Source organism: Aquarana catesbeiana, linkage group LG02, assembly GCF_042186555.1.
Source record: "Aquarana catesbeiana isolate 2022-GZ linkage group LG02, ASM4218655v1, whole genome shotgun sequence".
In the NCBI taxonomy this organism is placed as follows: domain Eukaryota; kingdom Metazoa; phylum Chordata; class Amphibia; order Anura; family Ranidae; genus Aquarana; species Aquarana catesbeiana.
Window position 1 is genome coordinate 547,857,440 of NC_133325.1, and position 12,821 is coordinate 547,870,260.

Here is a 12,821-nt window from a genome sequence, read left to right on the forward strand (position 1 = left end):
ATATAGACAGACAGACATCGATATATATCGGCCTAAACTGAGGGAAAAAATTGTTTTTTTTAACCCTTTCATGACTAAGCCTATTTTTGAAATTTGGTGTTTACAAGTTAAAATCCGTATTTTTTGCTAGAAAATTACTTAGAGTTCCCAAACATTATATATATATATTTTTTAGCAGAGAATCTAGAGAATAAAATGGAGATTGTTGCAATAGTTTATATCACACGGTATTTGTGCAGCGGTGTTTTAAACGCAAATTTTTGGAAAAGGGACACTTTCATGAATTTTAAAAAATCCAAACAGTAAAGTTACCCCAATTTTTTTGTATAATGTGAAAGATGATGTTATGCTGAGTAAATAGATACCAAACATGTCACCCTTTATAATTGCACGCACTCGTGGAATGGCGACAAACTATGGTACCTATGAATTTCCATAGGCGACGCTTTAAATTTTTTTTACGGTTACCAGGTTTGGGTTACAGAGGAGGTCTAGGGCTAGAATTATTGCTCTCGCTCTGATGATCGTGGCGATACCTCACATGTGTGATTTGAACACCGTTTACATATGCGGGCGCGACTTCCGTATGCGTTTTCTTTGCTGCGTGAGCTCGCGGGGACGGGGGCACTTTAAAAAAAAAATTTTATTTATTTTATTTATTTTTATACTTTATAAATTGTGTTTAAAAAAAAAATTTTTTTTTTTTTACTTTTATTGCTGTCACAAGGAATGTAAACATCCCTTGTGACAGTAATAGGTGGTGACAGGTACTCTTTAGGGAGGGATCGGGGGTCTAAAAGACCCCCATCCCTCCTTTGCACTTCAAAGTATTCAGATCGCCGAAAACGGCGATTCTGAATACTGTATATTTTTTTAAAACCGGCGCCATTGGCAGCCGAGTAAATGGGAAGTGACCTCATGACGTCGCTTCCGTGTTTACAATGAGAAGGCTGGAACGAAGCCACCCACAGCTTCGTTCCAGCCGCCGAAGGCAGCCGATTGGACACGCGATTGGGAGGCCCGGTAAGAGCGGCGGGAGGGGGGGGGGATGTCCCCTCCCGCTCCCCCAGTATAACAGCCGAGCGGCTTTTAGCCGCATCGGTTGTTCTACTCGGATAGCCGATCGCCCGCTGTAAACAATGGTACCGTCATGATGCCTGCAGCCGCGGGCATCATCCCGGTATAACCCCGGAAAGCCGAGTACGCAGAGGCGATCAAATACCACCAAAAGAAAGCTCTATTTGTGGGGAAAAAAAGTATGTCAATTTTTTTGGGTACTGCATTGCACGACCGCGCAATTGTCAGTTAAAGCGACGCAGTACTGAATCGCAAAAAGTGCTCTGGTCAGGAAGGGGGTATATTCTTCTGGGGCTGAAGCAGTTAAAACTGTTTGTTTTTTTTTTTTTTTTTTTTTAACAGTTGACATATGGCATGGAAGTATTAGGAATGTAGCAATTCCTCATACTGCAGCCATGTTTTAACTGCAGCTGGAAAACCCCTTTTTAACACATTTGTTTATAGTTTCATGCCTATAGCATTTGTCTTGTCTTATATGAACCCCCCTCCTTTTTTTTTTTTTTTTTTTTTTTTTTCTCGGTTAAGGTACAAGGCCAGCCACTCATGGTTCAAGTCAGTGGAGGACAGCTAATCACATCCACAGGACAGCCTATTATGGTACAAGCTATGAGTGGACAAGGCCAAACTCTAATGCAAGTCCCTGTGTCTGGATCCCAAGGCCTTCAACAGGTTGGTTTTCCACCTTCTATATTTGGCTTTGTGTGTGGCAAGGTCCCAACCCCCAACCCCCCCCCCCCCTTCCAATTTTGTGCTCAGCAGGCTTGATTTGTTTGAAGTAATGTTCAGTGTTTGTCATAGTGTTGAATTGTCTGTTATAGATTCAGCTGGTGCAGCCAGGGCAGATCCAGATCCAGGGAGGACAAGCGGTGCAGGTTCAAACACAGCAAGGGCAAACTCAACAAATAATTATTCAGCAACCACAGACAGCAGTTACCGCAGGCCAGAGTCAGGTATAGGGTGCAGACATTTGTGGAAACTTTTTTTGCCTTTTATTTGAAATACATTTTTTTACATGGCTTGATTTTATTTATTTTTCACTTCCAAATTGTTAGGGTCAGCAACAGATTGCTGTTCAGGGTCAGCAGGTGGCACAGACAGCTGAAGGACAAACTATTGTTTACCAACCAGTAAATGCAGATGGAACAATTCTACAGCAAGGTAGGTTTGTACTCGCCCAGGACTTGCAGCTCGTTGTTGTGCCAAATCAAGCTTTACCAATCTCTGTAGTTTGCTGCCTGCTTTTGGTCATTTATTTCTCATTTACATAATATGTAATAACACTTACTCTATTTGTAGTTTCTGGAAGTAACTTCTCTCCCCCCCCCCCCTTTTTCTCTACACCCACCCCCCCTTTACTCGTTTTATTTACTAAAGTTACTGTGCCTGTTACTGGAATGATCACCATACCTGCTGCTAGCCTAGCAGGGGCTCAGATTGTTCAAGCTGGAGCAAACACCAATACAACCAATAGCAATCAAGGGACAGTTACTGTCACCCTACCTGTGACAGGAAATGTTATGAACTCTGGAGGTATGGTAATGGTAAGTAAAAAGTCCTGTGTACAGTGTAAATTTATAAAAGCAACATTTCTTACCTTACATAGTGTATCCTCCCTTAACTAGATGGTACCCGGCACAGGCTCTGTTCCAGCGCTGCAAAGAATACCACTTCCTGGAGCTGAAATGCTGGAGGAAGAACCTCTGTATGTAAATGCTAAACAATATCACCGAATATTAAAGAGAAGGCAGGCAAGAGCTAAATTGGAGGCAGAGGGTAAAATCCCCAAAGAGAGGAGAGTGAGTATCTGGCTTTGACATGTCCTAAATCACATCAATTATTTTGTGTCTCACAAATTCAGTGGATCTGACAAATGGCAGATTCAACATTGTATTTAACATAGGTAAACTGAGGTGTGGTGGTGGGGAGGGATAACTGTTCTGTCTAAATTCTATCATACAGCTACAGATACTGTTCCTGAGTTGGTGATGACCTGAGCATATGGTGATGAGTATAAACAAACAATATTGGTGAGAGCAGCTCGTAAATAAAACGTATGTGAGAAAAAAAATGAATTGGTGAATTAATTTGAACTGCGCTCTCTCTTAAGGCAAAAAAACTTAAAGTGCTAGTGCATAACAAACAATTTCATATACTTCAAAAAATAAACGTTCATAAATAACAAAATCTAGTGAATGTCCAAAATAGCTTCAATTCTGTGCGTGTGAATCTTAATTCTGGTGAACAATGAGTGACGGTAGATCTTCCACCACCATCAGCTGCCACACATCCTACTCACCAGAACTCCATGACGCCCATTATAGGTAGTCAAAAGCACTAAAAGGATTATGCCAATAGGGGCATACTCCTGACCTCAACACCAGTCCGACAGATGTCCAATCATCAGTGAACAAATGAAAGGAAGAAGAGGACTCCCATAGTGAAGTATATCACAATTTATTTAAAAAATTTAAAAGTAAAGGTATCATGCTCAAGACACGTCACTTCCGCCCCTTGTAACTCAGCTGAAGTGCAAACAGCGTTCCTCCACACATGGATGTTTGGCTGTGATGGATACTTGTTTTAGCTTTAAAATTTTTGACATAAATCGTGATATACTTCATTATGGGAGTCCTCTTCTTCCTTCCATTCCTTCACTGATGATTGGACGTCTGTCGGACTGGTGTTGAGGTCGGGAGCATCCCCCTATTGGCATAATCCTTTTAGCGCTTTTGACTACCTGTAATGGGTGTCATGGAGTTCTGGTGAGTAGGATGCTTGGCAGGTGGTGGGAGATCTACAGTTACTCCTTTTTGTTCACCAGAATTAAGAAGATTCACATGCCCAGAATTGAATTTATTTTGGACATTCATTAGATCTTGTTATTTATGGACTTATCTTTTTGGATTATATGAACTTGTTTGCTGACATTGTTATGCACTTTTTGTTCCTGTGTTGTGTGTGTGTGTGTGTGTGTGTGTGTGTTTTTTTTTTTTTTTTTTTTTTTTTTTTTTTTTTTTTTTTTTAATATAGATGTCCTCATCCGAAACAATTCTTTAATCTGCTTCGGGTACAGGCACTGGCATCTTAAGTAAGCCTTGCGGCTTCACATCCGGTTTCCTACTATGCATGTGTGAGCTGCCCTATGCTTTGTGAGTGGGTCCTGCAGTCTTTTGGGACCTGTAACATGTTCCAGAAGTCTGTTGGGGGGTTGGGGGGGCAAACTCACCGTGGAAAACTGACACCCCCCCCCCCCAAAAAAAAAAAAAAATGATGGATGCAAAGAAGCAGAACTTCCCCTTTTTTTTAAAGCCCCTTTTCACACAGGGCAGAATCAGATTTGCTCAGCTGGAGTGGGCAGAAGACAGATCTTGGTCCACTCAGTTTATGGGGACATGGGCACAGCCCATTCTGCTCTATTGGTGGCTGAGAGTAAACGGGCTGGCTGAAAGAATGGATTGGTAGGTAGATGTAAATGGACACAAGTTTGTTTACGCTCACCGGCTCATATAAATAGAGGGTCAGAAAAACTGACAGGTGGACCTCACTGGATTGCCTGTGTGAAAGGGGCCTTATGGGAAAGCCTCTGTAATCATTTTTTTTCTGCCACTGCTGAACTATTCTTCTGAAAATGCTGGTCTCCTGAAAAAAAAGTAGATCAGGAGTTACAGTACTTGTACTTAACATTTAATTGTTCTTTTTTTAGAAAGAGGGTAGTAGCAGCCTCCCGTATTTCTGTCGGTACAGATTTTTTAATACCTTAACATAGTCTAAAGGAAGTAGGTACTATACAGAATGCTGTCAGGTATCTGTTGCGAATCTAATGTTTGCATTTGCCTTTATTTTAAAATCTCAGAAATACTTGCATGAATCACGACATCGTCATGCTATGGCTAGAAAGCGAGGAGATGGTGGACGTTTTTTCTCCCCTAAAGAAAAAGAAGAACACCACTTGCACGTACAGGTACACAAGCAAGGATTTTTTTTTTTTTTTTGCCTAATATTCTCTTGTTTTTCCTCTTAATTATGCTCTTTCGTAAGTTTTACTTGCCAAATGCAGTGTTACTAAAACTTTAGTATCAGTTTGTTTTTGTGTTTTTTGTTTTTTTGTGTTTTTTGTTTTGTTTTAAAGGGGGTTGTAAAGGCTTGTGTTTTTTTTCACCTTAATGCATCCTATGCATTAAGGTGGAAAAACACCTGGCAGTCACCGCCCCCCCCCCCATTTTTACTTACCTGAGCCCCTTCATCTTCTTCGGCAGGGACGCGCCGTTCTTCTCTCCACGGAGTCCCGGCTTTCATTGGATAGATTGATAGCAGCGCAGCCATTGGCTCCCGCTGCTGTCAATCAAATCCAATGACACGGGGGGCGGGGCTGAGTCATACATTCGGCTTCTATGGACGCCAGATGAATGACTCGGGAGCGCACCCGCAAGGTAACCCCCCTCGGGAGAGCGCTTCTCTTAGGGGGCTATCTAATGCGGGGAGGAGCCGCCGGGGTAAGTATGACATGTTTGTTATTTAAAAAATAAATAATAACGAAAAAATAAACAAAGCTTTAGTATCACCTTAAGAATAACAAACATGTTATATTTACCTGCTCCGTGCAGTGGATTTGCACTGAGCAGCCCAGATTATCCTCTTCTCGGGTAACTCTTCGGTGCTCCTGGCCCCTCTCTCTTGTTGATTGAACCACAGCAAGCAGCTTGCTATGGGGGCACCCGAGCCAAGCCGCAGCTGTGTGTGTGTGTTCATTCACACATGGAGCCACGGTTTGGCCCCACCCCCCCTCTCCTGATTGGCTTCCGCTGCTGTCAAAGTCAGCCAATGGCGTCGCTGCTGTGTCTCAGCCACTCAGGAGGGAGAGTCCCAGGGCACTGGTGCACATAGCTGGCTAGAGATGGGGCTCAGTTAAGTATTACGGGTCTGAGGGAGGCTGTTGCACACTGGAGGTTTTTTATCTTAATACATTAAGATAAAAAACCTTCTGCCTTTGCAATCGCTTTAATTTCACACTTGGACAAGAACAAAATTTCACCAGTGCAGTTATGGCTGTTTTTCAGTAAAAAGATAGTGGTGTTGGAGTCAAGTCAAAGAACACTTCTGGTGTTCTACACTACTTTTATACCTTTATTATGTTGCAGCTTACCAATTCTTAAATGTGACGGCAGCATTATAGTGCATGTGCTCTTAATGCCTGTTTCTAGGGGGTCCCTCGTAGTCTGCCTCCTTCAGTGCCTGGGCGTCTCAGGTCCCAGATGATTGCACGGCCAATCACGGCGCACGGCGCCACTCGGTGCCCAGCTGTCGCCCACAGTTACAATGCCGGCTCCGCCGAGCGGAGGGGGAGACGAGCGGGGCTTTGATCCCCCCGTATCACTGGACCCTGGGACAGGTAAGTGTCAGATTATTAAAAGTCAGCAGCTGCAGTATTTGTAGCTGCTGACTTTTTTAATTTTTTTTTTTTTTTTTTTTTTAGCGGAACACCACTTTAATATTTTCTATTTTAGATTCTTATTTTCTTCTGGTAATCCAGCCAGTAAATCTGTTATTTTTAACAGAACAAGCTGTCCCGCAGATGTATCAGTTTTGAGTGTTGTAACAAACCATTTACCACTGACAGGGATGCTTACAAGGATCAGCTTTTATTTATCCATGTAAAACCTTTATCCCAAAAGAAAAAAAAAACTGTTGCTCCATCTGCATGTGTACCTGCAGTGTGGCTTCAATTGGTTAGTGTATCTACATGTGCTGGTACATCTAATGCTCCCCTGCTCCCCTCCGCCTAGACTGACAATGCTACTGTCCAAAGGTGCTCCTCCATCCAGAGTGGGGGCACTCTATTACAGGAGGTGTGTTAGCTGGTCGGATCACCAGGTGAAAATTGGGGGGGGCGCTAAAAAAAAGAAAACTAATGCTAAGAACTGGTAAGCTGCAATATTACTACTTTTTTGGCTTTGAGGTTTATATTTAAAAAAAAAAAATCACTATTCCATAGATCAACCGTTCACAACTAAGGATGGGCTCAGGCAAGTTCGCAGCTCCACATGCCCGAGCCCTCCAGGAAGCTTACACTGCACAGCGCTAATCACAGGTAGTGAGACATTTTTCCGATCTCTGCAGCCGTGGATTCGGAAATGTCTCATTGCCTGTCATTAGTGCTGCGCAGTGTAAGCTTCCTGGCGGGCTCGGGCATGTGAAGCTGCGAACACGCCTGAGCCCATCCTTATTCACAATCATGACAATGTTGTCAACCAACACGCAATAAAAAGCGAGAGATTCACATGGTTAAAAAAGCTTGTCTCCAAAAATACTTCTGTGTTGTAGTAACATCAACTTTTATATAATGTAATATTTAGTCCACACCGTGATCATCAGCGAGCAACACCGTTTCTCCTCTTTGTAATAGTTTTTTTTTTTTTTAACAAAGCAGAGCTCTGGGACCTAGTTGGGTCCAGGAGGTAGAAAGCAGATATATGGCAGAAATAAGTGATGGCAAAAAAGGAGAATAGAGAGAAAAAAAGTGGGGTGGTTAGAGGAAGAGGGGACAAAGGAAGACCCAGTCGTCCCTTATGGCATATTGGAAGAGCTCTATGAGGCAAGTTAATGGAAAAGCTACTGCTGAGAAGATATGGGGCTCAGTTCTTGGTAAATGAAATAAGGGGTCCACACTTTCCAATATTTCTTGTCTTGCTCTTTCAGCACCATGGTAAGCTTCTCTATTTGTTGGATTTCAGTTATTCTGGATAGCCAATATGATCTGATTGGGGGGGTGCTACTCTTCCACAATGCTGGGATAAACACTTACGCTGCAGTTAAGAGATGTTTTAGGAGTGCATTTTTGTATTTTTTTTTTTAATAGACAAAGCTGCTGGGTTCTTTCCAAGAGACACACCAGTGATTATCTTGCTGGATTCGAATACCTTGGCTTTGAGTTTAATAACGCTTTAATGTGTGCAGTGTAGGGTAAGCCATAGTACAGAGTTAGAATTATTTTTATTTTTCTTACTGCTATTTTTGAATAAATGTGAGTTTTTACTAGCACTTTAAAAGATTATAAATATATACATTTTTTTTTTCTTGCATCTACAGCATATGTAGATGTTCAAAGTAATGCTGTCTATACTGATATATAGACAATGATAACAATGGGGAATCCAATATAGTGGTAGGTTACTTTAGAACAACCTGTGCCTAACTTAGGCAAACATTTGCGCCAGTTATAGTAACATTACTGACATATTCAAGTAGTTCTAACTATCACCACTTTAAAAATCTGTCTCTATGGCAGCAAGAGTCTTGAAGTACTGCCAGTTTGTAAATTAGGAAACTGGGAGTTTTAATGACCAGCTCAGAGTTAGTGTATGGCGGTACACCAGTACTCAGAGTAGGGCATGTTGGTGCTGGGAAGCTTTCATGTATCTACTTCGCAAGTAGCGCTGTATCCCTGATCCAACTCTGCTGTCGGCTTGAAGATCCCATGGCCGAAATCTAAATGTAGAGAAGAGGGTTAGGTAAGGTGAATGGTGATGTATAAATGGCAATGCCCATATTTGGGAGATTACTTGTGTCACTGGGTGTGCAGAGCCTGATGGGGAACTGCCCATCAGGTCTGCTTTACTGATGGGCGTTTGGCAGTGGGCCTTTTTAAAAGTTTTTATTGGACTGAATAGTGGCTATGGGATCTGACCACAGACATGCACTGTCAGACAACAGTAAGGTGGACCTGATAAGGGACAAGCCTCTGTTTCCCCATCAGGCTATGCTCACCCCACTACGAAAGGGAGGAAGCTCACTAAGGAAAGAGTGTCCAGTTTGCACACTCCAACCTCTGTGCCCGACACTGACAGATAATTGTACCGGTCTCTCCGTAAACATTGTCGATTTTGGTTTCAGCAGCTGACACCAGACTCTTTTATCTGGCTTATGCAGACCTATTTGGAATAAAGCAAATATATGATCCCTAATGTAAAAATAATAAAGGAATACTCCCGCGCTATAATAAGTGTATGTGAATGGTGCTGCTCTGTTATTTGAACCATAATGAAACCTGTCAGACGCAAATAATATGCTGTAAATGGAAAAGTAATACTAAAACTGCACAAGATGGCAGTAGAAACAAACATCAAATATAATAAGCCTTCCAAAGTAATACTGTAAAAAAGGTATCCAATGCACATATCTTTTGCAGCAAAAAGAACAGTGGTAAAATCAATTAGTGCTCATAAAATCAACATGTCAATGCATGTAGTGAAACGATTATAAAGTCTCTAGAATAATCCGGAGATGAGGAGTGAAAGGTGGTGCTCCAATCTTAACAGTGCAAACTATGAAGTAAGTGACAGATGTCTCTTCATTCCATGCAGTGACGACACCTATGTGAAGTAGGCTCTCACCTTACTGCTGTAAGGTAACAGCATGGGAAAACAACCAATAATTCAGATATCCTCTGTAGGTTCTTGCATAGATAGCTGGTGGCTTCCATATCCTTTGGGGTTCTCCTCCCATTAATCCAAGAATCGATATTAGGTGGTGGATGGTGGCTCCTCTGTTCTGAGCTTCCACATTTCTCCCAAGAGGGGTGCAAAGGGAAGAAGGGGGAATGCCCAAATAGTGTAGTATGTAGTATAAAAATGTATTATTACAACCAACAGAAAGTGACTCTCACTTAAGCAAGATGAGAGACAGTATAACCTCCACAAGCGCTGAGCTCATCTCCTGTGACATTTCTGGTGTGCCTGTCAGCCAATCCCGACACGTGTCGATACGTGTCGGGATTGGCTGACAGGCACACCTGAAGTGACGTGGGAGACGAGCTCGGCTTTTGAGGATGTTATACTGTCTCATCTTGCTTAATGTGAGTGTCACTTTGTGTTGGTTTTAATAATTTGTTATACAACATACTACACTATTTGGGCATTCCCCCTTCTTCCCTTTGCATCCCTCTCGGGGCAAGTGTGGAAGATCAGTACAAAGGAGCCACCATCCACCACGTAATACCGATTCTTTGATTAATGGAAGGAGGACCCCCCAAAGGATATAGAAGCCACCAAGCTATCTATGCAAGGACCTACAAAGGATATCAGAATTATTGGTTGGTTTCCAATGCTGTTATCTTACAGCAGTAAGGTGAGAGGCTACTTCACAAAGCGGTGTCACTGCATGGAATGAAGAGACACCTGTCACTTCATAGTCTGCACGGTTAAGATTGGAGCAGCACCTTTCACTCCTCATCTCTGGATTATTCTAGAGACTTTATAATTGTTTCGCTACATGCATTGACATGTTGATGTTTATTTTATGAGCACTGATTGATTTTACCATTTTGCTGCATAAGATTTATATTTGCATTGGATACTTTTTTTCACAGTTTGACGTTTGTTTCTACTGCCATCTTGTGCACAGTTTTAGTATTACGTTTCCATTTACAGCATATTACTTGTGTCACACAGGTTTCTTATAGTTCAAATAACAGGGCAGCACCATTCTCATACACACAATGATCCCTAATGTGTTTTTAATAAAAATAAATAAATAAACTAAAATCTGCTACAGTTTTTGCACTTTAACAAGATGCAGCTCTCATGTATTCCTTTCTGAATTGCTATTAGCGTTCAAATAAATAAGCAGGATGAAGAGCCTATAATCCTAGCTTGCTTGCTTTTTTCCTGCTTGCAACCTTCTGCTTACCAATGTTAGTCTGTTGATAAGCTTTACGGTTTTATTCTAGCCAAGTTCCCCTTTGAGCAATTTTTTTTGCAGTTAAAAAAAATTTGCATTTATTTATGTATTTTTTTTTATTCTTAGGGGCCTGTAAAGCATTACACCCCTGATTAACAGATTATGGATGCAGTGTCCGGATCCTGCAGACTGTCAGAGCTGTTTGCCTGTACTTCTGATGCAGGCAGGCAGTTACTGAATTGCAGGGAGGACAATAAACTACTAGAGCCTTCACCATGCCCTCGTAGTCCATTGAGAACTACAAGCTGTCAGCTGCAATGTCTGACAGTAGTTGTAGTTCATTCATTCACAGAGCTCTGTAAATGAATGACATGGTCACGTGGGTGGAGCCATGCACGGCTGTGCTGTTTTTGAATTGTGACAACAGGTGTGGGGAAAAGATCCCCCGCCCACTGTCACAATAGGGAATCAGGTCGGGGTGGCAGCAGGTGATTTAGTAACATGTTACACGCTAAATATCAGTGTAACATGTTACTAAAGGTGAACCTATACTTTTAAGTATGCTGGTTTTTCCCACCATATCACTAAGAGGGGTGAAAAAGGTTCCCTGCTTCTTTAGATGTCCTATCATTTAGATGTTGATTTGAAGTATGTAGGTTAATGAGGAAAAAACAATCCCAAGCTTCTTACATGGTTTCATCATTTATTTTATTTATTTATTTATTGTGTTCTAGGAAGTGGAATTTCATTAATACAGAGCTGTTAAAACGGTAAGAAGGGTTTCTGAATATGGCGTTGTTGCATGTGTGGGGGCGAGCAAGCGCATGGTCTTATTGTCTTATCTTTGCAGGATTCATCTCAGGGAAGAGATGTTTACACAGATGATGCAACAATTCTGGCAGTGTCCTAAACACAACAAAAACAATGCCACCTTACAACTCCAAGACGACTTCAGATTTTTAACATGCCTCAACCCAGCATTAACATAATGGACTTGTTCTTAAAGAACACCTACCACCAAGAAAATCCTAGGCAATCCTTTTCTTGATTAAATCATGTATATTTTTTTTTTTTTTTTTTTTACTTTTCATTCAGATTTATATACAAGTAGAGCAGAAAAGAAAAGGGTCTGCAGTCATTCTGTGACATAAAAGTTAATTTAAAAAATATTTTTTAAGTAAAGTGATTAAAAAAAAAAAAAAAAATTTGGGCAGTATTCAAAACACTCAATGTGGTTTTACACTGAGGTGAAGTGCTGGCTGTCTTTTTTTTCATATCATACAAGAAGCTGGACTCCTCATCTGAGTTTGGAAATATGCATTGTAGCGGTCTGTTTTTCTGGTTTACTGTTCTTTAAATTCTTCTTTTGTGTGAAGAAAATGGTGGAAAGAGACTTTTCATATATTGCATAAGTTATCAAATGTATATTGATTCTAGGTCTTGTTTTATATATTTCTTAAGTCTCATTAGCTTTAGGGACTTATTTGGGTTACAGAGGTAGTACAAAATGTGATGTTTAAATTTTTGTGGGGGAGAAAAAACCTGGCATAAAATGCCATTACTTTTCTGTTCAATAAGATTAACCCTTCACTGAACAAGTACAATGAATCTGCTATAACAGCATTTTTTTAATATACTCACAGGCATTGCTATTTGCATGCGGGAATGTTCTATTTCATGACTTTTGTTTATGTCTTGAGAACTAGAACAGGCATAAACTTGTTAAACTATTTGTACATAATTTGTTTTTGTTTTATTATACAGTATTTCAGTTTTTTTTAATTAGCTGTATTTGTAAGTACTGTGTACCTTGCCCAGCTAATAAAAGAATTGGTTGATTTTAATTTGATTTTTTTTTTTTTATATAGATATATATATCTCTAATTATAGTGGGTTTTACATGTGTACCTATTCATTTATAGACATAACCTACCTTGTACTTCATAATAAGGAGAAAACTAGATGTCATGCAGTAGTTAACTCTAGTAACCACCAATCTTTTATTTCACAGTAAGGATAATTTTTTAGAATTTTTTTTTTTCTCTGCATTTCACTAGGAAACAATCCCA

The 12,821-nt window shown here is 40.8% G+C and overlaps 1 protein-coding gene across 5 annotated transcripts in view; it reads left to right on the forward strand.

The window, feature by feature from the left end:
• The window catches only part of NFYA (nuclear transcription factor Y subunit alpha), a 31,101-nt gene extending 18,505 nt beyond the window's left edge, over positions 1 to 12,596 (forward strand). For all 5 annotated transcript variants that reach the window (XM_073615906.1, XM_073615908.1, XM_073615909.1 and 2 more), the window contains 8 exons: positions 1,603 to 1,746; positions 1,896 to 2,027; positions 2,130 to 2,235; positions 2,452 to 2,618; positions 2,700 to 2,873; positions 4,931 to 5,038; positions 11,487 to 11,522; positions 11,603 to 12,596. In XM_073615906.1, coding sequence (XP_073472007.1) covers positions 1,603 to 1,746; positions 1,896 to 2,027; positions 2,130 to 2,235; positions 2,452 to 2,618; positions 2,700 to 2,873; positions 4,931 to 5,038; positions 11,487 to 11,504 — 849 coding nt within the window. In that variant the 3' untranslated portion in view covers positions 11,505 to 11,522; positions 11,603 to 12,596. The remainder of the gene's footprint in view (positions 1 to 1,602; positions 1,747 to 1,895; positions 2,028 to 2,129; positions 2,236 to 2,451; positions 2,619 to 2,699; positions 2,874 to 4,930; positions 5,039 to 11,486; positions 11,523 to 11,602) is intronic.
• Positions 12,597 to 12,821: the final 225 nt, after the last annotated feature.